Source organism: Lagenorhynchus albirostris, chromosome 14 (assembly GCF_949774975.1).
Source record: "Lagenorhynchus albirostris chromosome 14, mLagAlb1.1, whole genome shotgun sequence".
Lineage (NCBI taxonomy): Eukaryota > Metazoa > Chordata > Mammalia > Artiodactyla > Delphinidae > Lagenorhynchus > Lagenorhynchus albirostris.
In genome coordinates, this window is record NC_083108.1 from 80,307,214 (window position 1) to 80,332,892 (window position 25,679).

General features: G+C 42.4%; 1 protein-coding gene across 1 annotated transcript in view; it reads left to right on the plus strand.

Annotated features, from left to right (window-relative positions):
- P2RX7 (purinergic receptor P2X 7) overlaps positions 1 to 20,336 on the plus strand; it is a 49,660-nt gene extending 29,324 nt beyond the window's left edge. Inside the window, 8 exon segments of the mRNA XM_060120655.1 lie at positions 85 to 142; positions 144 to 212; positions 3,764 to 3,900; positions 11,354 to 11,444; positions 12,723 to 12,788; positions 12,876 to 13,025; positions 15,281 to 15,382; positions 18,969 to 20,336. Coding sequence (XP_059976638.1) covers positions 85 to 142; positions 144 to 212; positions 3,764 to 3,900; positions 11,354 to 11,444; positions 12,723 to 12,788; positions 12,876 to 13,025; positions 15,281 to 15,382; positions 18,969 to 19,466 — 1,171 coding nt within the window. The 3' untranslated portion in view covers positions 19,467 to 20,336.
- The last annotated feature ends 5,343 nt before the right edge of the window (positions 20,337 to 25,679 follow it).

Sequence of the window (25,679 nt, forward strand, 5' to 3'; positions counted from 1 at the left end):
CATATTGGTTCACTCTTATGAAAGAGATGGATCCCAGTTTTCAATAGAGATGTTTGTTTGTTTGCTTTCCATTATGTGCAGGAGAAACATCTTGCCGGATATAAACGTCACTTGCACCTTTCACAAGACTCAGAATCCACAAGTGTCCCATTTTCCGACTAGGAGATATCTTCCAAGAAACAGGAGATAATTTTTCAGATGTGGCAATTCAGGTTGGTGACGTCTTTGTACAGTGGGATGTGGGGGGGTGGGTCAAGGGATGGAGGATGACAAATGGCCAAGAGGCTGGACCACTGGGTCTTAATAATATGCTCATATTTATTGAGCATTTTGTAAATCCATGCACGGTGACAAGGACTTTTCCTGTATCACCTTATCTAATCCCACAACAACTCTATGAGAGACACTCAGTGTATTCGTTTCCTGTGCCTGCTATAACAAATTACCACAAATTTTGTGGCTTAAAACAACACATTTTTTTTTTTATACTACTGGAGGTCAGAAGTCCAAAATGAGTTTCACTGGCCAAAATCAAGATATCAGCAGAGACATGCTCCCTCCGGAGGCTAAGGGAGAATCCATCTCCTTGCCTTTTCCACCTTTTAGAACCGCGTTCCTTCCATTTCTTGGCTCACAGCCCCTTTTTCCCGCTTTGAAGCCAGCAGTACAGCATCTTGCTTCAGTGGTCACATTGATTTCTTATTCTGTGTCAAATCTTGCTCTGCCTCCCTCTTATAAAGACCAGTGTGTCTTCACAGGGTCCACCCAGATAATCCAGGATAATTTCCTCATCTCAAGATCCTTACTTAATCACATCTGCAGTCTCTTTGCCATTTCAGGTAACATATTCAGAGGTCCAGGATTAGGACCTAGGATTAGGAATATTTGGGGGACCATTACTCAGACTACCACACTTGATTAGTCAGGATTCTTCTGGTTGCAAGTTATAGAAATCCAACTCAAATGATGTAAGCAAAAACTAAATCAAAAAGTAATTTGGGGGCAAATAATAGAAACCAAACTCAAGTGGATTAAGCAAAAAAGGAACCATATTAACTTGTGTAAAAAGACCAAGAAAAATGAACATTCTAGTATACCCAAGGCATCCTCCTACCTTGGGAGTTTTCTCTTGCTGTTCCCCTCTGCCTGGAACAGTCTGTCCCAGACATAGCATTAGCTGCCTCCTACACCTACTTCCAATACTTACTCAAATATAAGCTCAGTGAAGCTTTCCCTTACCGCTACATTTAAAGCGACAATTCCCACCTCTATCCCAGCATGCCCTATGGCCCTTTCCATGTTTATTTTTATCCCTGGCACCTAGCATTATCTGACATACTATATATTTTACATACCCATTTGTCTGTTGTCTATTTTCCCTGACTAGAATGTAAGTTCCATGATGGCAGGGACATTTAGCTTTTTTTTTTTGGGGGGGGGGGTGGTTCATTTTTGTGTAATGTTCAGCCCATAATGCACACTCAATAAATATTTGTTGATTGAATGAAGAGTATGATAGATTTAGGCATAGCTGCCTCCAGGAACTCAAATGATGTCTTCAGGAATCTGACTCCTTTCATCTCTTGATTGTTTCCTTAATGATGATGTCATTCTCAGGCATATTCTCCACATGTCAAAGCAAAGCCACCAAAGCTCTAGCACTGTGCTATCCAATACGGTAGCCACAAGTCACATGAAGTGACTTAAACTTAATTAAAATTAAATAAAATTAAAATTTTATTTCCTTGGTCATACCAGCCTCATTTCCAGCATTCAATAACCACTGGCTATTGTACTATACAGCATGAATATAGAATATATCCATCATCGCAGAAAATCCTATTAGACAATGCTGCTTTAGACTTTCACACTCTATAGCTAGTGGTCCCAGTCAGTAGAGGACTTCTTTTCCTATGGTTCTGGCAAAATGTCTCAGGAAGAGCTCTGATTGGTCTACCTTGGGCCACATATCTATCCTGAATCAATCACCAGGTCCAGAAGGGAGCACTGTCCTGATTGGCCAGGCTTGAGTCATGTGCCCACTCCTGGGGCTTGGAGAGGACATAGCCCCATTCAAACCACTGAGAGTTGGGAAAGGTGTTTCCCCAAGGAAATTCCAGGTAGTTTTCCCAGAAGGCGGCAAATTGGATGCCAAGCGACAAAGGCATTAGATATTCACTGTAATATGTAGAGTGCTTGGCTTAGTGCCAGACAAAAAAATGGCAGTTGTGATTATTCTGTATTATTTCCCCTTTCTCCAAGTCAGAGCCTCCTTGCTACTCATTTCTGTATCCTCAGTATCTAGCATACTGTCTTGAAATGCCTAAGTTCATTTATTCAAAGACATACCTTTTTTTCACTTTTAATAGTTTCCAAATCAGGAAGTGCTTTCAGTTGATGGAGTCTAACAGTTTAATTGACAGCATTTTTTTCTTAGAGGAACATTAAGAAAAAAAAAAAAACCCTATGTGTCTTACAAGCAATGGTGTCTAAGATTCAGTGAAATATGATAGTCAGTACTCAAAAACATGTTTGTAGAAAAAAAGAAGTACCAAGTATAGGTAAGAGATTAACAGATTCTTTAGAAGTTTAGAGAAGAAAGGTCACCATGAATTGAGGGGCACAGGGGTGGCTGAGTGGGTGGGGAAGGATGTTTGCTGGGTCTTGAAGGATGAGGAGGATTTAGCTAGAGAGGTGAGTGGAAGAAACATTTCATTGGGAGAAAAGGTCAAGGGCCAAGATTTAAAAATTCAAAGCAGACCGAGCAACTCCACTCCTAAGTATGTACCCACGAAAAATGACAACATATGTTCACACAAAAACTTGTACATAAATGTTCACAGCAGCATTATTCATAATAACCAAAAGGTGGAAGCAACCCAAGCGTCCATCAAAGGATGAATGGATAAACAAAATGTAGTATGCTCAATCAATGGAATATTCTTCCACCACAGTAAGGAATGAAGTACTGACACATGCTACAACATGGATGAACTTTAAAAGCATCATGCTAAGTGAAAGAAGCCAGACATAAAGATCATATATTATATGATTTCATTCATATGAAAGTTCAGAATAAGGAACTCTATAGAGACAAAAAGTAGATTAGTGGTTGCTTAGTGCTTGAGAGAGGGGTGGTAACTAAAGTTTACATGTTTTCTTTTGGAGGTAATGAAAATGTTGTAAAATTGATTGTGGTGGCAGTTGCACATATACGTGAATATACTAAAAACTGTTAAATGCACAAGTTATGTGGGCGAACTGTATGTGAACTGTATCTCAATAAAGCTGTTTTTTAAAAAAAGAAATGAAAATGCAAAGTGTGTTTAGGGAAAAGCATAGAGATTTCAGAATAAGAGCTTTCTCCAGGAGTGTATTGGGAGATAAGCAGAGAAGACGTGATGGAGCACGATGAATTCCAGTCTAACAAGTTTCAGCTTAAACTTTACTGGGGGGTGGACATTACACGTGTCTGATTACAGGAGTGGTTTGTTGAAAGTTATATTTTAGGAAAATAAATTTAACGGTGGCGTGTTGCAGGTGGGAGGAGGAGCAGGGAGATGCGCTTGTAGCTGCCACAGTACTAGTTGTATGAGTTAGATAGGGCTGCACCTATGGCTCTGAAATTTTTAATCAGCATTTTTTTTTTTCCCTCAAAAGCCAACTTTTCCTTCAGTGGTCATCACTATGTAGGGAGATGTCTGATGGCTGCATAACCCATGTCCAGCGGGACTTAGAGATTGTCTCTCGTTGTCTTCCCCAGGGAGGAATCATGGGCATTGAGATCTACTGGGACTGCAACCTGGACAGGTGGTTCCATCACTGCCGTCCAAAATACAGTTTCCGTCGCCTTGACGACAAGACTGCCAAGGAGTCCTTGTACCCTGGCTACAACTTCAGGTAACAGTGCTCCAGGTCAGACTTGCCCAGTGACTGGCCACCCTTGGATCCCCAGGGATCTTCCAGGCCTGGCTGAATTGTATCCCCAGCAGCCAGCAAGACTAGTTTTGGTTGCCAAGGCAACAAGAGGAATGTAAAAGACTTCCTCTAAGAGCTAGGCAGTGACTGAATTTTTGTATGAATTATTAAAGAATTGCACACACTTTGTAAGATAAAAACAAAACTTGGGAAACAGAGAAAAGCATAGAGAAGAGGATAAAAATCACCCATAATTCCTCTATCCTGAGATAATTGAAGATAACCCTCTGGTGAATGTTCCTTCGTCTAACCAATTGTTTTGTGAGGCTTATATGAGATCATATCACATTTACAGTTTGGTATTCTGGGGGGGGGGTTCATATGCCAGGTCACTCAAAATTCTTTGTGACCATCACATTAATTATCATCGTATTCCATTGTGAGTGTAATGATAACGTTAGCTACAACTTAGGGAGGGTATTCTATATACCAGGTATTTATGTCACCATCACTAAACCTCACAACCACCCTGGAAGGTAGATATTAGTGTCCCGGGGAAAGCTGAGAAAGGTGAAATGATCTCCCCTAGACCCACAGCTAATAGTAGAAGCTCCATAATCCTAACCTAGATCACCAAGACCTTAAAACACACCCTTTCCCTTCCATCTCATAATTTTCTCACCATTCCGCCATTATTGGATATTTGGGGTATTTCTGATTTTTCTTTATAAATAACTCTGTAGTGTATATCTCTGTACATATATCTTTGTTTGAATCCCAGATTATTTCCTTAGGATAAGTTTCTAGAAGCAGAATTATTGGATCAAAGGTTATGAGCATTTTACCATATGCTTTCAGGTTTTAAAAATACTATATGGCTATATTTTTCATTTCTCGGATTTATATTCAGTTCTTTTTCAAAGCCACCTATTACTGTTTCAGTGAGATCCATTCTTAGCTTATGGATCCTACTCCTTTTGTCCAATCTACTGTATAACCCCTTTCACACTGAACTGTAGCAACTTGGATGGGATTTCTCTTTGTGGGGCTTTGGAATATTTGTTGGTGGACTTCGGCAGAAATGATCTTGTATGAAGTTTTGCGTGTGCCATGGGATATGGAGACACTCCTCTGAGGTGACAATTTAATTTTGTAGTTGTTCCTGCCAGGACTGTATGGCATCTATCAATTACAAACCAGTTTTTAGTTTAATTTATTGGTGCTGGATGTCTTCACTCCACTAGAAGTATCCCATCCCTGCTTCCTTGCTAAGTTGGGCATCTGCAGCCTCAGCTCCTTTCCCAAGAAGTATGTTAAGACTCTAGCTGCTCAGATACAAATCTGATCTGGTACTCCTAGGGTTCACGTGGCTTTAGTCCCCACTTACCACTCATCTCTAGCACCTGCCCTTCCTTGTTTTGAGCTCAATAATATATTGATATGACTTTTAAAAATACTTTATCTTGCACTTCTTTGTGTAAGTGCAGTGGGGTGGGAGGTGGTGGTGGAGGTGGTGAGGCAGCCTGCCATCTTGATTGGAAATCCTTTTGGTGAGAACATTTTTTTAAAATAAATTTATTTATTTTTGGCTGCATTGGGTCTTCGTCGTGGTGCGCGGACTTTTCATTGTTGTGGCTTCTCTTGTTGCGGAGCACGGGCTCTAGGCACGTGGGCTTCAGGAGTTGTGGCTCGCGGGCTCTAGAGTGCAGGCTCGGTAGCTGTGGCGCACGGGTTTAGTTGCTCCGCGGCACGTGGGATCTTCCCGGACCAGGGCTCGAACCATGTCCCCTGCATTGGCAGGCGGATTCTTAACCACCGTGCCACCAGGGAAGCCCAGTAAGAACATCTTAAAGACTCCTGATACCTTGGGTAACATTGCTTCCTCACTGCAGTTTTGTCTAATTTTTAAGGTTCTTTGTAGTACATCGCTTATGCTTCTAGCTTCTGGACTTCAACCCTATGAATTCACTAGAATTCTGGTTCATTTTCACTCTTGAGCTGGCTAGTGCTGGTTTTGTGCTGATCTATTCTTGTTTTGATGCTCTGCACAGTTCAGTCCTCTGCTCCTGACTTTTTCCCATTGGTGATCTTGTGCCCCTAACTTAGTTTCCATGTTACCTCCTACGTCTGGATAATTTTTTTCAGCCTGTTCCTACAACACTAGGCCAGCAGTAATTTGGCCTCTCAGTTTGAGGCTTATAACACAGTCTCCATGACCTTTCATTTCCTGTGGGAATCAGGCAGGGTTCTGTGACTGTGGTTATGGCTGGTCATTTTGTGCTCTGATTCCAAACACAAAGCAGGCTTTTGCTGTTTCCTTTTCAGAGAGAGTTGCTGAGTATATCCCTCGGTTACTCAATTTGCTTAAGAAGCTGGTAGGATGTTGATACTGGCATTCTTCATTCATTAAATATATATTGAAGAAAAAAATATTTGTTGCCCCAATGGGTATACATTGGTAAACAAAATAGACAAATTACTGCTTAGCATATATCCTAATAGGACATGACTATACATATAAGACAAAAATATAATAAAAAACTCCAAGTCAACATCATTAGTCACCAGGGAAATGCAAATTTAAACCACAATGAAATATAATGACATGCCCACCAGAATGACTAAAATTAAAAACACTGGAAATTCCAAAGGTTGGCAAGGAGGAGGAACAACTGGAATTCTCCTACTTTCCTGGTGGGAGTGTAAAATGGTACAACCACATTAGAGAATTGTTGGGAAGTTTCTTATAAAGGTAAACATACATCTATCCTCTAAACCAGAAATCCCACTCTTAGGTATTTACCCAAGAAAAAGGAAACATATCTCCACAAAAAGATTTGCACATGAATGTTCACAGCATCCTTACTCATAATAGGCAAAACCCAGAAAGAACCCAAATGTGCAATAACAGGTGAATGGAGAAATAAATTGTGATATATTTATATAATAAAACACTACTTAACATAAATAAAAATGGAAGAAATTACTGATACACACATCAACATAGATGAATCCCACAGACGTTACATTGAGTGAAAGAAGCCAGACCTGAACGAGTACATTCTATGATGCCATTTATTTGAAGTACAAGAACAGGCAAACTTATCTGTGATGATAAAAGATAGAACAATGGCTGCTGGGCTGGGGTTTGGGGGTAGGAAGCAGGAGTAGGAACCAATTGGAAGGGAGCACAAGAGTTTTCTGGGGTAATGGAATGTTCTAGATGTTGGTAGGGATCTAGGTTACATAGAGTATTCATTTGTCAAAACTCATTGAATTGAACCCTTAGGACTTGTGCATTTTATTATTATATGTTAGTTATACCTCAATAGAACAAACAAATCCAACAAAACCATTTCAGATGATGATAAATACTTCAAAGAAAATCAAACAATATAGTGTGATGGGGGTGTGGGGAAATGCAACCGGAAAAGGCCTCTCCAAGCACAGGATAGGACCCCCATAGGCATCATGCACTTTCCTGAGGACTGAGCTTTCCTAGTTAAGAAGAGAAACTGTACACATAGGAGTCCATGTTAGGGAATCAACTTGCAAACATATTAGCTTCTGTGAATACTTTTAGTACTAATGGTCTGGACCAGTGGTTCTCAAAGTGTGGGTCCCCATATCAGCATCATGTGGTATCCTTCTAGAAATGCAAATTCTCAGGCTCTACGACAGACCTACTGAATCAGACACTCTGGGGATTGTCTTCATAAGCCTTCCAGGTTATTCTAATGCAAACTTAAGTTTGAGAATCACTAATCTAGACCCTCGATACTCAAATGTGATCCTGGAACCAGCAACATGGGCCTCACCTGGGAGCTTGTTATGATGTACAATCTCAGCCCCGACTCTCAATTTACTGAGTCAGAATCTGCATCTTAAGATTCCCAGGAGATTCATGTGCACATTAAAATCTGAGAAGCACTGGTCTAGACTATATTTTCTAGCATCCCAAACATACTTCCTTCTTAGATGATTCATCTGACTATATTTTCTTTCTACAACCAGGTTGCTAGCTGCCTGGGAGAATGAATAAAATAAAGTGTCTACTTAATCTGAGCATGCAAGTACAGGCCAAAGTACACGTGCACGTGCAAACACACACACACATTCATTGCTTCCTAACCCTTCTGCTAGCACTCTTATTGAGTTCTGGAGGGGTCCACTTAAGCAAATGGCTTTATTTATATTTTATTTAAAGCAGCATCATTAACTGGCAAGCAGGCTTCAAATTTTGTTTTTGTTTTTGTTTTTGGCCTGCACAATGTTCTGAAAGTTGAGACATTCTACGTAAAAATATGGACTTCCTACTTTTTTTGAAAATTAAGCTATTTGAAAAAAATCAACCCATTTGACAACACTGGCTTCATATTCCACAGGGAGCACTCAGCTAGAGCTGAGTATCAGTGGTTCCCTTTAGAAAGGCCATGTGGCTCTTGGTTTGCCATGCTCCTCACCACTCCTTATTGCCTCTTACCTGGCTGCATCACTCATTTCTGTTATCTGGCCCCTATAGGCATTTGTGTTTGAGACCCTTGGCTAAAGACTGGCTGAGATCAAGATGTAACAGGATTTTGCCTTCTCCGGGTCAGTGGAATTTCATCCAGGGCCCTGAAACCAGCTCCTAGTTTAGGTAATGTTTTGATCATTCCCAGCTGCTCTACTGAATAGGCTTGTGGCCATTAGCAAAAAGAGAGGCCTGGATCAGTGGTCCCCGACTGCCCTCACAGGCTGTTTTTACAGCAATCAGCATACGCATGCAGGGCAATGTACCAATCAGATGTTAGCAAATGTTCTTCAAGTCGCTGAGCTAAGCCTAAGAACATTAGCTCCTGAAGAGATCTGAGCTTTCTGAAGAACTGGTTGTGATGTTAATATTCTTTTAGAACAAAGTTTTAGAGCATTGGTTCTCTGGAATAAGCACCAGAAGAAATCTTTAGCCAAAAATAAAATGTCAAGATCTGACGGGTAACTGGACAAGTTATTGTCAAATAGCCACACAAAAGGGAAGGAAGTTAGAGGTTATATGAGGTTAATGAGAAAATATAACTTTCTAAAACAGGAAGTTGAAGGAATTGATCACGTTGCAGAATTTTGTCCTTTACCAAAAGATCCATGGCAAAAGATCCTTTTTCAATTATTCAGTTTATTTACAAGATGTGTAAAGCAGGGAAGTCCCACACAGAATAGAATGCCTGATGTGCTTCTCTGCTTCTCAGAATGTGTGTGTGTGTGTATTCATTTCCTATGGCCGCTATAACAAATTACCACAAACTTGATGGCTTTAAACAACAGAAATTTATCTCTCACAGTTCTGGAGGCCAGAAGTCCAAAATCAAGGTGTCAGCAGGGACATACTCCCTCTAAAGTCTCTAAGGGAGGATCTTTCCTTGCCTCTTCTAGCTTCTGCTGGCTCTAGGTGGTCCTTAACTTGTGGCTGCATCCCTCCAGTATCTGCCCCCGTCTTTACATGGCATTCTCCTCTGTGTTTCCGTTTCAACTCTCCCTTTCCTTTTTCTTATAAGGATACAGCCATTGGATTTAAGACCCACCCTAAATCCAGGATGATCTCATCTTGAGATCCTTAACTCATTTATATCTGCAAAGATCCTATTTCCAAATAAGGTCACATTCACAGGTGCAGGGGTTAGGCACTTGGACTTATCTTTTTGGGGGGCCATTATTCAACCCACTACAGAGTGTAAAAACATCCTTGCCCAGGGCCTGGTGTTCTGAGTGTGGCCCACTGATCACCTGCATCAGAACCACCTGGTACCTTTCCTGGAAATACAGATTCCTAGAAACACCTCACACCTTTTGAAACCACCCTTTGGGGGTGAGGCCCAGGAATCTGCCTTTTGAACACACTTCCCAAGTGATTCTTGCCCTCAGTTTGAGACCCACTGTACAAAGACCCTGAAAGCAGAAATTCAAGTATTTACTATACAATGTTAACCTTCCAGCAAAACAGCTTGCTTAGAGAGATAATGCAACCCTGGGGCATGGAGTGGTGATGCATGCTTGCTTTGTATTTTAAAAAACAAATCAATTAATAGAGGAGAAGAAAGTACTGTCATGGAGTGAGAACAATTAGATGCAAAGAAACTGAAACCCCTTTGGCCAGAAACAGGCACTGAAGTGCCTGAGAATATCTAACTGATCTCAATGTCAGATCGTGAGTTTAAAAAGAATAAGAATTTCAGATGTTCCAAACTATACTTTGGCAGAGCATCTGTTTTCTTCTCTCCCCACACCTGTAAATAGATTATGAATTAATAACTCAAAGAAAATATATGTCCTTACCTAAAAACAACCACCAAAAGTGGTAAGAGGGAGGGTCAGATTTAAAAGTTTTGTGAGACATGTGGCTTAAGCCTTCCTAATTATTCATGAAAAACAAAACATGACACTTTCCCTGACTGTAGCACTGATGAGGGCTGCGTATTTTGGGTGACTGTGATTTGTGCCCAGGTCTTAATTTATAAAGGTGACCGAGTAGTAACACAGAGAAGTCAATGCCCTTGAAAGAAGAATTTCCCGAGAGGTGGGGCACACCAGGTCACACAGGGCCACAGGGAGAAGCACCAGGTTTGGTCAGGGGTTAGCAGGAGAAAGGGGAAAGCACAGCCCAGAGCCTTTACTGTGTTTTCTGTGGGAAATGAAAGGCAGGGCAGGGGAAACAGCTTAGGATTGGCTAGTTTGAGTAATGGTGGTGGGCTCTGGGCTACAGGGGTGGTCTCTGGTTGTCTGGTACCTGGCCCTGGGTAAGTTAGGGCAGGGGAAATGTTGGCTGGGTGTGTGAAAGTTAGATACAGAAGGTGGCTGGAGATATGGACTCAGGATTGGTCAAGAGGGTTTGTAACATGATTTTCACATACTTGCAAAAGCTGGATGGCAGGGGGCATGTAAACAACATTGTCCGCTAGTTTGGCCCTGGTGATAATGGATGCCAAACAGACAAATACAGAATCTTAAGAAAACACAGTTAGAGCAGATTGCTGAGGGGCACCTGTTCCCAATCCATTCATTAGTATCTAAGATTCACCCTCCCCCTCTTTGTTCTAGAAGCTAAACTTTTCCCTCTTAGAGAATGATCAGAGTGCTTGAAGTTATTTTTTTTAATTTCTCTTGTTGTCAACCCTGTATTGGTTAAAAATTGTTCATTTTAATCTTAAACTAAAACACAGACTTTCCATCATCCTGTGATGCTGGAAGTAGAGAAGGTGACATGGAGAAGTGGTGCCTTGGTTCAAGGTGAAGAGACAGAGAATTTCATGGGTTTGGATTGTGTTCTTTCCTCTGCCAACCAGAGCAGAGCTAGAAGACGGACAAAGAAGACTAGAACGGCTACTGGTTCGGTTTTTCTTTTCATAAAATACCAGCACTTCCAGAGAGATCTTTATAAATATGTATCCTTTTCCTCCTACAGATATGCCAAGTACTATAAGGAAAATAATACCGAAAAGCGGACCCTGATAAAAGCCTTTGGGATCCGTTTTGACATCCTGGTTTTTGGCACCGTAAGTCTCTTCTCGCATTCAGCCACTGGCATCTCCGTTCCTATGACTGTGTCTTAATTATTGCTGTAGTGTCTCAAAGGGTGAATGTTTTGGTCATAGTCGTTAGCTGGCACTGTGCATCTTGCATGTGGGATCAGAGAGGGGGAAGAAATGTTCTTGTTCATGGACAAGTCATCTAATGAGTACAAGAGTGGGCTTGGGGAGAAAACCTAATACTCAATTTTCAATATACTCTGATGCTTAAAAAAGAGAGAGAAAGAAATCCCTCTGCAAAATACTTTGTAAGGAATCCAATTCAAATGGGTTTAGGAAAAAAGACGACTTTTTTTTTTTTTAGTTCACATAACTGAAAAATCCAGAGGCAATTTTCAGGCTTCGGGCATCATGAATCCAGATGTCTTAACAACATCATCAGGAACCTGCCTCCCTCCATCTCTTACATTTGTTCTCCTCTGTTTTGGTGTCATTCACAGCGGGTCATCTCTATGCAGTGCTGTCAGCAGCTACTTATACCTTAGCAATTTAGCAACCTCAGTGAAAAGAGAACATCTCAGCAAAAGCCTCAGCAGATGCCACTGGCTTTGACTGGCCCAATATGGGCCAGATGCTCACTGCTGAACTGTGACCAGGGTCACTCGCAATGGCTGGTCTTACATCAGCCCTGAACCAGCCCCTTCCCCGCAAACTACATGGACTGAGTATGGACACAGACAGTTCTCCAAAGGAAAATGGGCATGCTGTCTCCAGAAGAAGGGAATGCTGGGTATGCAAAAATCAACAGATGCCCACATACCTTGTCTGACAGCGTATTATTTATGTAACATGGTGATAAGCAGCACAAGAATCGATGAGATATAGTGAGAGGATACAAAGACACTGAGAATAAAAACCACAGGGACATCTATGGGAAGAGTTTGTGCAGACATTCCTTCCCTCTGTTTCCAGAGTAATCTCAAATCACTTTTAGGGAAAGCTCTTTTGAAACCCTCACCTTGAATGGAATAAAAAACTTTCAATGGTTCTCCTCTCAGTGTGTGAGTTCCACTGCTTATTTGTTTAAAACATCCATGTTTTCAAGCACATCCTGAAGGCAGAAGCAGGAGGAATGGGATTCATATTTTCAGTCTCCTTAATCTTTGTTGCCGTGAACACTTTGGATGCATCTGTCAAATTCACGGCACTAGACTCCCTCCTCTGCTGGAACTTACAATTACATGTTAGAGCAAAAGAGCATTGCTCTGAATTTCAACCGGGTAACCTTTTGTACTCTGTTTCCAGGGAGGAAAATTTGACATTATCCAGCTGATCGTGTACATCGGTTCAAACCTCTCTTACTTTGGTTTGGTAAGGGATTCTCTTTCTCACATTTTATGAAAATGATTTGGCAAAAGGAAGTTTCACTGACATGGTGCTTGTCTGTGTTTTTCCCAGGCCACTGTGTTCATTGACTTTCTCATCAACACTTACTCAAATAAATGCTGTCGATCCCGTATTTATCCCTGTTGCAAGTGCTGTGAACCCTGTGCAGTCAATGAATACTACTACAGAAAGAAGTGTGAATCCATTGTGGAGCCAAAGCAGGTAAGGCTTGCTGTGTCTATGGGATGTTAAAACACGTGTATGGCCCATTGGACCACGGAGAAGTTTGCAAAAATAAGGCCAAGGGCTTCCCTGGTGGCGCAGTGGTTGAGAGTCCGCCTGCCGATGCAGGGGACACGGGTTCATGCCCCGGTCCGGGAAGATCCCACGTGCCACGGAGCGGCTGGGCCCGTGAGCCATGGCCGCTGAGTCTGTGCGTCCGGGGCCTGTGCTCTGCAGCGGGAGAGGCCACAACAGTGAGAGGCCCGCGTACCGCAAAATAAATAAATAAATAAATAAAAAATAAGGCCAAAATCATAGGTGTAATCAATCCCATGGTGGATAATTCTCTGGAATCTACCCCAATCTACCATCTCTCAGATGAATCCTTTAGTTTTAGTGAAGAATAGACACAAAAATGGAGAAGCAAGATATAGGGAAAACAAATTTTTATGTTCCAGGATTTGTCAGTTTTGTCAGATTTATTAAATTGGTTGTGCAAAAAAAGTATAATGACTTTGGAGAACAATTTGTAAATCTAGTAACATTTAAATGGGACATACTTTACAGCCTGGCATTTCCACTTCTCTATACCTGCCTTAGAGAAACACTCACATGGGTACCCACGTAGTACACATGTACCAGATGTCCATCACAGTGCTGTCCACGACAGTGCTGTACCAGATGTCCATCACAGTGCTGTCTGTGACAGTGAAGGGGAGCATCTGCCCAAATGTCCAATAGGTGAATGGTGATATAAACTATGATAAATCCATAGTAAGGAAGGCCTGGTACCAGTTTTTAAAAATGAGGTAGATTATAATAAAAGCAAACGTTTACATAGCATTTCCAGTGCTACGTATGCATTAACTCACGGAATCTTCACACAACCCTACAGGTAGGTTTATGGGATTATGATTATTAGCAGAACTCTAGATAGGTGCTATTATTATCTCTTTCTATAGATGAGGAAATTGAGGCACAGGAAGGTTAAATAATTTGCCCAAAGTCATACAGTTAGTAAGTGGCAGAGCTGAAATTCCAACTCAGGCAGGCTGGTTTCAGAATCCATGTTTATAACCACTATGTTATAGGTAATGGCATGAGCAAATATCCAAGACATTTGTTGACAGGAAAAAAACAAACTATGGAACAATATATATGGTATGATATATAGGTTAAAAAGCAACAATACACATAAACTAATTCTATGTTTTTTCTACATGTATATATGTCCATTTATATACACACACATATAGATTCTGTATATTTTCTGCATGTATTATACACACACACATATAAATGTGTGTGGGGAGGTAATATACGTATAAAAAAAGGTACTGGACACTCATAAAAGTGATAACAGTGGGGGCTTCCCTGGTGGTGCAGTGGTTGAGAGTCCGCCTGCCGATGCAGGGGACATGGGTTCATGCCCCAGTCCAGGAAGATCCCACATGCCCCAGAGTGGCTGGGCCCGTGAGCCATGGCCGCTGAGCCTGCGCATCCGGAGCCCGTACTCCACAACGGGAGAGGCCACAACAGTGAGAGGCCCGCGTACCGCAAAAAAAAAAAAAAAGTGATAACAGTGATTGCTTCTGGAAAGGAGCCTAGGATGGGGGAGTGGTCAGAGTGGTCAAATTTTAGTTCACCTGTATGGTTTTGATTTGATTAATTTGGAATTTACTACATTGACTCCATGATTTCCTCCAATCAAAGAGAAGTCTCTGGTATTTAAAAACAACAGAGGGTTTCTTTCTTTCATCCAAGAACATTGCTGTCCTTTTTTAGCAGCTGAATGCACAATTCATTGTTCGTTGTACATGTATTTGCAATTAAAGTAAAAGTTCATCTTTGCAACTAGAATTAATCATTTCATGGCCCAAGATGGGATGAAATTTAATGAAAATATAAATAATTTAAGATTCAATCGTATAACTTTCTGGAGATATTCAACCTAGAGTAACTGAAATTGAGGGAACACCACAAAGGAATTTTACATAGCACTTGGGGGACCTACAGATATTAGGCAGGAAGCTGTGGATACTCTAAATCTACAAATTAAGGTGCTTGGGGATCAATTTCTGATTTACCTTTAGACTCGGAATCATTCTTTCTTTGTTAGCAAGAGTTTTTGGTTAGCTTGTGTAACAGGTTGTCATTTGGAAATAGGAATAACAGTTGCCTTTAGATATGTTCAGATATGCAATTCGTGATAATTCTGAACTAAAGTTGGTAACCTTTTAATCTTTATTTCCTAGACATTAAAATATGTGTCCTTTGTGGATGAACCCCACATTAGGATGGTAAACCAAAGGCCACTTGGGAGAAGTCTGCAAGATGTTGAAGGTGAAGAAGTGCCAGTAAGTTATTTCGTCTTTTTTTTTTTTCTCGGTCACACCACGCAGCTTGCAGGATCTTAGTTCCCCAATCAGGGATCGAACCCGTGTCCCCTGCAGTGGAAGCGCAGAGTCCTAACCACTGGACAGCCAGCAAATTCCTGTAGTCTTTTTTTCTTTTTTAAGAGAAAACTTACTATTTTATTTATTTATTTATTTATTTTTGGCTGCATTGGGTCTTCCTTGCTGCGTGCTGGCTTTCTCTAGTTGCGGCGAGCGGGGGCTGCTCTTCGTTGCGGTGCATGGCCTTCTCATTGTGGTGGCTTCTCCTGTTGCAGAGCACGGGCTCTAGGCGCACGGGCCTCAGTAGTTGCGGCACATGGGCTTAGTTGCTCCGTGGCATGTGGGATCCTCCCCGACCAGGGCTCGAACCCGTGTCCCCTGCACTGGCAGGCGGATTCCTAACCATTGCACCACAAGGGAAGCCCAAAACTTACTATTAAATATAAATATATCTAGAAATGTGTATAAATCACAATTGATGACAAAGTAAACCACATGTGACAAGCACCCAGATTTAAAAAGTGACTATTACTAGCAGAAGTCCCTTTTATGCCTCCAAATTACTACCTTCCCTTAAAAGTAGTCATTATCCTGTATTCAAGGTTAGTTTTACCTCTTCTAGAATTTTTTTATTTAAAAATTATTTTTATTTTTATAATTCTTTTAAAATTTTAATCCTATAGTATGTATTCATTACATACTCTGTTGAGTGTCTGGCTTCCTTCCCTCAATATTATTTTTGTGAGAGTCATCCATGATGTTGTGTACAGCAATGGTTCATTCTCGTTGTATAATTTCCATTTTATAAACATTCAATTTATTTATCCATTCTATTGTTGAATGAACTACCTATTTGGGTAGTTTCCACTTTGGGGTTCATGCCAATGATGCTGCTACAGTAAACGTATGGCACCTAAGAGTGGAACTGCTAAGTCATAAGGCAGGTGTGTGTTCAGCTTTAGTAGATACCACCTAACAGTTCTCTGAAGTGGGTGTTCATTTTTTTTTTTTGCTGTACGCAGGCCTCTCACTGTTGTGGCCTCTCCCGTTGCGGAGCACAGGCTCCGGACATGCAGGCTCAGCGGCCATGGCTCACGGGCCCAGCTGCTCCGCGGCATGTGGGATCTTCCCCGACCGGGGCACGAACCCGCATCCCCTGCATCGGCAGGCAGACTCTCAACCACTGCGCCACCAGGGAAGCCCTGAAGTGGTGTTCTAATTCACATTCCCCCCATCAGTTTTGGCTGCTGGACATCGTCACTAACTGCGTTAGTTTTCTACAGCTGCCATAATAAATGACCACAAACTAGGTAACTTGGAACAACAGAAATTTATTCTCTCACAGTTCTGGAGGCCAGAATTCTGAAATCAAAGTCTGAAATCAAGGTGTCAGCAGGGCTGTGCTCCCTTTGAAGGCTCTAGGGGAGGTTCCTTTCTTGCTTCTTCCAGCTCCAGGAGCTTATTACACCTGTTAGGATGTCCAGTACAATACTGAATAGAAGTGATAAGACCAAGCATCTTTGTCTCATTCCCTATGTCAGAAAGAAAGTTTTTTACTTCACTATAGTACTTGCTGTAGGTCTTTTTATTTTTTCCGGCCTCGCCCCACGTCTTGCGGGATCCTAGTTCCCAGACCAGGGATTGAATCCGGCCCACCACAGTGAGAGTGCCATGTCCTAACCACTGGACCACCAGGGAAGTCCCTGCTGTAGGTTTTTAAAGAATGCTCTATCAGATTAAGAAAATTCCCCTCTGCTCCTAGTTTATTAAGAATTTTTATCATGAATGGATACTGAATTTTAAAATAACGTGTTTTTTCTGCTTCTTTCCAAATAATCAATGAGTTTTCTTTTCTTCTGTCATGTGGTGCATTACACTGATTGGTTTTCAAATATTAAGCCAACCTTGCAGGAATCTGCAATAACATCAGTTTGAGTGCGATGTATGATTCTTTGTATTTACTGCTGGATTCAATTCCCTAATATTTAAGAATTTTACATCTCTTCTTGAGAGAGTCTGGCCAAAATTTTTCCACTCTTGTAATGTTTTTATCAGATCTGGGTATAAAGTGAACTCCTGTGTGTTGGGGTGGGTGTGGTAATATACACATAACCTAAAATTTACCATTTTAATCATTTTAAAGTGTGAAGTTCAGAGACTTCCCTGGTGGTCCAGTGGTTGGGACTCCGTGTTCCCAATGTGGGGGTCCCGGGTTTGATCCCTGGTCGGGGAGATGTATCCTACATGCTGCAACTGGAAGAGCCCACATGCCGCAACTAAAGATCCTGCATGCTGCAGCGAGGATCCTGTGCACAGCGGTGAGGATCCCGTGTGCTGCAGCTGGGAGCTGGCATAGCCAAATAAATAAATAAATACATAATTTTTTTAAAGAGGAAAAAAAAATAAAGTGTACAGTTCAGTGACATTTAGTATATCCACAATGCTGTGCAACCATCACCACTATCTAGCTCCAGAGGCTTTTCACACCCCAAAAGGAAACCTTATATCTATTCAGCAGCCACTACTCACTCACTTCTCCCCAGCCCCTGGCAACGATTAATCTGCTTTCTGTAGATTTCTGTATACATGGATGTACCTATTCTGGACATTTCATGTAAATTGAGTCATACAATATTTGTCCTCTTATGTCTGGCTTCTTTCATTTAGCATAATGTCAAGGTTCCATCCATGTTTAGCTAAACATCCATGTTTAGCATTTGTCATCACTTCATTCCTTTTTATAGCTGAATAATAGTCCATTGTATGAACATAACATTTTTTTAATCCATTCATCCACTGACAGACACTTAGGTTATTTTCACCCTTTGGTTATTATAATAGTGCTGCTGTGAACATTCATGTACAAGAACCATTCAATTTTAATGTACTTAACTCAGACTTTCTTTGTCTGGTGAATGAAGGTATATGTCACAAAGAATAGACAAAAATGATGGCAATTATGGCAACTTCCACTGGAGGATAACAAATGGATTTTTTCAGAAAAGAGAGCATGGTGAGAAAGGAGAAAGCAGAGCTAAGTCAACAAATATTTACTGTCTACTATGTGTGGGCACTGTCCTAGGCATTGGGAATGCAGGCAGTAAACAAAGCAAACAGGGCCCCTGCTTTCATGTGGAAGAAGAGTCATTAAGTAAACATATCAATTCATAAGATCATTTCCTCATAACAAACATAGAACATCATTATGTGATAAGAGAATGACCTGGGAGAAGGGGAACTACCTAGATCAGGTGGTCAAGGCAAGAAGGTCTCTCCGAAGAGATATATGTATTGAGGCCTGGCTTTTCTGAATTTCACTTTCCAAATCTGTAATATGGAGATCAGAACACATATCTCACGAGGTTCTCCAAAAGCTTAAATGAGGCAGTGCTTGCAAAACACAGTCCTGATATATACATTTAATAAATGATAGCTACTAGTATTAATGTAATATTAAACGTAATTTTACAAGTTAATAATAAAGTTAAAGAACCTAGGACCCTAGGGGTTGTCAGTGCTGATGGGTTTGGAAACTTGCCTTTTTCAGAGACCCCCGATGGACTTCACAGACTTGTCCAGGCTGCCTCTGTCTCTTCACGAGCCACCCCCCATTCCTGGACAACCAGAGACTATCCAGCTGCTCAGTGAAGGGGCAACCCCTAGATCCAGTGACTGCCCGAATTGGTGCCAGTGCGGAAAGTGCCTCCCATCCCAACTCCCTGAGAGACAAAGATGCTTGGAGGAGCTGTGCTGTCGGAAAAAGCTGGGTGCCTGTATCACCACCTCAGAGCCATTCAAGAAGCTTATCCTGTCCAGACATGTCCTGCAGTTCCTCCTGCACTACCAGGAGCCCTTGCTGGTGCTGGATGCAGATTCTACCAACAGCCAGCTGCGGCACTGCGCCTACAGGTGCTATACTACGTGGCGCTTTGGCTCCCAGGACCTGGCTGACTTTGCCATCCTGCCCAGCTGCTGCCGCTGGAGGATCCGGAGAGAGTTTCCCAAGAGGGAAGGTCAGTACAGTGGCTTCAAGAGTCCTTACTGATGTGCTGAGCAGTCATATAATATTGCCTTCGCTTGCACCTTGAGCTTCACCTGCAAAGATGTGTGTCCAGATTTTCAGCCACAGGGAAATGTGCTTTCCTCCTCCCCCAGCTCTGTTTGTGTCAGAGAGCAAAGTGACCGGAGTAAACAAACAGCAACTAAACTAGAATCCCTCAGCATGGACTGAGAGTCAAGAGATTCAGATTTATATCTCCATTCTATCCCTAGGAAGTTGTGTGATCCTAGGCCTTTAACCTCTGTACCTCATTTGCCTTATTATCCAATCTATTGTTTCACAGGGATATTAGGAGAGCAAATTGAGACAGTGTACACAAACTCTCTTTTTAACGCATAAAGAGCTACATGAATATGAAGCAGCTCATTTTGAGGTGAGACTAGGATAATGTCCAACTATCAACAAACCCTTGGGTCCTGGTTAAAGAATGGGGAGGATTAAAAGTTTTGGCACAAATTTTTTGGCATTTGTCCTATAGGACCTGAGGGGTTATATCTCCTCCCCTTGTGTCTTGGCCGCTCTGATCACTTTATCCAATGATAAAGTGATGCTGTGTCAGCTTCAGGGTCTTGGTCTTAAGATGCTGTCAGCTTCCACTTCCTGTCCCTTGAAACTCTTGCTGTGAAGGAAGCAAGCTCCCATGTAAAAATCTGCCTATCCTGAGTCCACCCTGCTGTGAAGAAGCCCAAGCAGCCATGTGAAGAGGAGAGATGCCCCCAGCATTCAAGCCATCCAAGCCCATGGGAGAGAAGAAGCCTTCAGATGATTCCAGATCCTGCTAACATGTGACTGCAACTGCATCAGACAACCCAAGTGACAGCTACCCAGTGAACCCACAGAACAAAAATTGTTATTTTAGGGCTTCCTTGGTGGCGCAGTGGTTGAGAGTCCGCCTGCTGATGCAGGGGACACGGGTTCGTGCCCCGGTCCAGGAAGATCCCACATGCCGTGGAGCGGCTGGGCCCGTGAGCCATGGCCGCTGAGCCTGCGCGTCTGGAGTCTGTGCTCCGCAACAGGAGAGGCCACAACAGTGAGAGGTCCGCGTACCATAAAAAAAAAAAAAAAAAGTGAATAGCAGGTTTTAGGATCCTCCTGCAGGATTTCCGTTTCAAGGTTTTGGCACTAGAACGGACTTTTTTTTTTTTTTTTCGGACTATTTCTTAACGACAACTATTTTAAAGAATAAATAGAGAACATTATTCAAAATTGTGACTAATGAAGGATCTGTGAGTTTTGTGGTTTTTTTTTGCGGTACGTGGGCCTCTCACTGTTGTGGCCTCTCCCGTTGCGGAGCACAGGCTCCGTACGCGCAGGCTCAGCGGCCATGGCTCACGGGCCCAGCTGCTCCGCGGCATGTGGGATCTTCCCGGACCGGGGCACGAACCTGTGTCCCCTGCATCGGCAGGCGGACTCTCAACCACTGCGCCACCAGGGAGGGAAGCCTCGGATCTGTGAGTTTTTAATACATATTCTAAGATTTACCATTTTGACACTTTTTAAAAGTCATCAGCTTTCTACTGTTTTAATGTAAGATAATATGAACAAAAACCTTCTTTTCTGGTCCCAGGATTTCACCTGGCTTTAAACTCAGGAATCAAGTTAACGGGGCCAGATTTAACTCTCATTTTTACTACCTTTCAGAGATATTTTTGAAAAGTGAATTATATATGACTTCTTCAGAAGTGAAATTTTTTACTCCAAGAATTCTATGTAACTGCTACAGATTTCCATTCTGATAGCCTCTGAGCCTTCATATGTTATTTTTTGATGTCTTCCCCCCTAGTGTGTTTCTATCACCTTGTGGAGACCCCAGATGGAGTCAGCATTTGGAATGACAAATAATCACTGGATCCACCTGTTGTTTTCACCTTTCCCAGATGCTCTGGGTGAGAAGGTGAGAGGGTGATGTGTTACATTAACTATGTGCAAAATGTCTGACACTTCCTACAACAGCATGCATCACATTTATATTCTTATTTTTGGTCTACAGTAGAAAATAGTGTCATCGCCAAAGGCATCCCAAGGAAAGTCACATTTTGTAAGATCTGTTTTTTGTACTTAAATCCATTCTCCTGTTATAGTAATTGCACAGTATTCACTGCTTCATCTCTGTATTGGAGATCTGCTTTCTTGTAACACTGCCTGATTTCATGTAGCATTGGTTATGGACTTGCATTCCTCTCTTTAGAGGGAACCATTTTTAAAACCCTTCCTAATTCTAGCTTGGCAATGTAGATGTCTTAACAGTTTTGATAATAAAAAAAAATAACGTGTAATTCGCGTTTACCGAAGTATTCCTTTTACTTTTTCTCAGAAAATCCCCAAATCAGTTAGCTCATTCACTGACACATTCATTCAACATATACGCACTGAGGCACTTTGACATACAAAGATATGTTTTTAGTCTCTGCCCCCAGTTCCTAACACAGAGCTCTTAAATCCCCTGGAATTTAGAATTGTCTTGTGTTCTAATGAGGCCACTCTTGGTGGGCTCCTGGATAACTTCAGGAAGGGAGCTGGTCACCAGAAAGACCAAGCCATGATTAGAAGCTTAGAACTTTCAGTCCTACCACCTTATCCTCTAGAGTGGGGAGGGGTCGGAAATTGAGTTAATAATCGATTTTGACTATGTGATAAAGCCTCCATAAAAATCCCTACACTGTGGGGTTAAGAAAGCTTCCATATTGATGAATACATCCACATTTCGGGAGGGTGGTACACCCCCAACTTCACAAGGACAAAAGCATCTGCACTCAGAACCCTTCTGGCCCTCACTCTATGTAACTCTTCATCTGGCTGTTCATCTGTATCTTTTAACATATCCTTTATAATAAGTGGGTAAATGTAAGTGTTTCCCTGAGTTCTATGAGCCACTACAGCAAATTACTGAACCTGAAGAGGGGGTTATAGGAACCCCCAATTTATAACCAGTTGGTCAGAAGTACAGGTGACAGCCCTGGACATGACTGGTGTCTGAAGTGGGGGACAATCTTGCAGGACTGAACCCTTAACCTGTGGGGTCTATGCTAACTCCAGGTAATTAATGTCATAATTGAATTGCAAGACACCCAGTTGGTGTCTGGAGAGTTGGAGAATTGGTTGGTGTGGGAAAACCCCACGCACATTTGGTGTCAGAAGCGTTACGAGTAGATTATAGGTAAACAGGAGTTTTCTTGTAGGCACTTACTAGAGATCAATGATAAATAAGGTTGGCAATCTCATGGAAATGTAAGGAGATGGACATTAATCAAATAATTCAAACAAATATAAACTTGTAACTTATGATGAGTATCATGATGAAGAAGGTAAAAGATGCTCTGAGAGCCTATAATAGGGGAACTTGACCTATTTGGGGAAATCAGAGAAATCTTCCCTGAGGAAGGAGCTCTTCAGCTGAAATTTGAAGGATAAGTTCTAGATAACTATGTGAGTTGCGGAGGAAAGAGCATTCTAGGCCAAGACAATAGCATGTGCAAAGGTCCTGGGGCTGACAAAAAGCATAGAAGGTTTGCAGAATTTAAAGGAGACCTGTATGCCTGCTCCATAAATAGTATGGGGAAGTAAGGAATGAGATAAGACTGGACAGGCAGGGGTTGGACTGCATAGAGCCTTGAAGGTCATGGCAAGGAGTTTTGTCTTTATCTTAAGAAAGACCAATGGAGACCCATTGAAGGGTTTTAAGTAGGAGCCTGGTAAGATTATATTTCATTTTTAAAAGATCATTCTGATCGCCAAGAGTGGTGGTAGATATAGTTTTAATTTTCATTTCAGTCTTTCTCTACTCTGTGAAACACATGTCCCAGATTTGCAGCAAAATGGACTGATTCTTTTTCCTCTCCTGCTCCTCCTCTCCTGGCAGTGAGAGCACCGAGTCCTAATCACTGGAACACCAGGGAATTCCCATTATGCCTTGATTTTTAGAATATCTCCTGTCCCAAGTTGGTGGAGATGAGAACACTCCTTGAGCTTTGGGTCAGGGTCAAGAACGTGCCAAATCTAGAGACAAGGGGCAGTCAACAGAGCCCACAGATGCATTCCATCCTGTGGAGTAAGGCCTAAAATCAAGGTCTAATATTACGTGCTGCCTTAACATCTGGTGAAATCAGGAAGGCCTAGTTTGGCTTAACTGCAAGTTTTTCTTCTTGGTCTGATTGAAAATGTCACCTAGTTAAACAACCTTCCTCATCAGATGGACCAGATGCAGTTTCTGCTGATCCCTGCATACTGGATTTGCGTTCCCCACCAGGCCATGGAATTATCCAAAAGAGCCAACGACATTCTCCTGTGGGAACCACAGGACACCTCACCCTCCGGATACTACAAAGCAAGCTTGCCTCCTACTGCCTCTGGTTGTTCACTCTGTTCCTAAATGCTACCCCCATGTGACCCTGCAGGGCGTGTGGTGTCCTTCTTCCCTGTGCTGTGAGTATATGTGACCAATGAACTGCTGTCAATTTCAGCTGTCCAGTGCTGGGTGTCATATGTTCAGCCATCCCCATACCCCTAGGGTGGGAATCCCTCCCTTACCAATGCGGTGAAGAGGAGGTGATTAAGATACCCTTAGGGGCTTCCCTGGTGGCGCAGTGGTTGAGAGTCCACCTGCCAATGCAGGGGACACGGGTTCGTGCCCCGGTCCGGGAAGATCCCACATGCCGCGAAGCGGCTGGGCCCGTGAGCCATGGCCGATGAGCCTGCGCGTCCGGAGCCTGTGCTCCGCAACGGGAGAGGCCACAACAGTGAGAGGCCCGCGTACCACCAAAAACAAAAAACAAAAATCAACAACAACAACAACAAAAAAAAGATACCCTTAAAGCCAGTTGCCCTAAAAAATTAGAGGCTTGGCTTCTGTGCAGTCACTGTCTGCACAAAGCCCTGTTTCTTAGAGCCCATGGGGAACTGGGACCACTACTCCCATTTATTCAAAGTAACCATTTGAGTGCACTGGGTGTGGTTACACTTTCTGCTACTTGTATGTTTCTCAACCCATATTCTAATCCAATGCAGTCATCATTCCAGGAATCCCTGAGGGTCCGCTGATTGAAATCCTTCTGCTTTCTCTCTTTTAAAAAAAATATTTATTTATTTATTTATTTGGCTGCATCAGGTCTTAGTTGCGGCACATGGGATCTTCGTTGTGGCACGTGGGATCTTTAGTTGCAGCATGCGGGATCTTTATTTGCGGCATGTGGGATCTAGTTCCCTGACCAAGGATCAAACCCGGGCCCCCTGCATTGGGAGTGTGGTTTCTTAGCCGCTGGACCACCAGGGGAGTCCCCCGCTTCTGCTCTCTTTTGAATAGATGTAGACATCACTATCTTCTTTCACTTTTACTGTGATCTTTCAGTTTCCTCTTTTCCAGTCCCAAGAGGGTTATGAATCATGTTTCCAAAACAGATGATGATCTGTGGAAAGGATTTTGCATTTCTAACTTCCTTAGTTCTTCTGAATGAATTATGAGGGTCATATGTATGTGAGTCTTCAGGAATAAGAGGTGGAGGCCAACACTAGTCATTTTAATCAAATAATTACCATACTTGACAGGCTTGGATAAGAGCCTTAGGCAAGCCTTAGGCAAGGCTGTTGAGTATAGTAGGTTATGAGTTATTTTATTTCCCCAAGGAAACAAGAAGCTCCTCAAAGGCAATGGGCTTGGCTCTGTGTGCCTGCATGCCTATTCCAGCACACTAGTGCAGTGGGGAAGAGCTGGGACACTGGAAACTGACCACCTGGCTTCAAATCCTAGCCCGCCCACTAATTAGCAGAGAGGCCTCAGTTTACCCAATTCTTAGAAAACTTAGTTGTATCTTTGTATCCAAGGGTTGTATTAAATATTAAATGTTCTAAGAGTAAATGTATGTGAAGCACTTAGCACACTGCCTGGCACAGAGTAAGCGGTCAATAAATGTTAGGTATTATTGGACTTCCTTGGTGGTACAGTGGTTAAGGACCCACCTGCCAATGCAGGGGACACGAGTTTGAGCCCTGGTCCGGGAAGATCCCACATGCCGTGGAGCAACTAAGTCTGTGCGCCACAACTACTGAGCCCGTGTGCTGCAACTACTGAAGCCCATGAACCTAGAGCCCATGCTCCGCGACAAGAGAAGCCACTGCAGTGAGAAGTCCGCACACTGCAACAAAAAGTAGCCCCTGCTTACCACAACTAGAGAAAGCCTGTGCGCAGCAATGAAGCCCAACGCA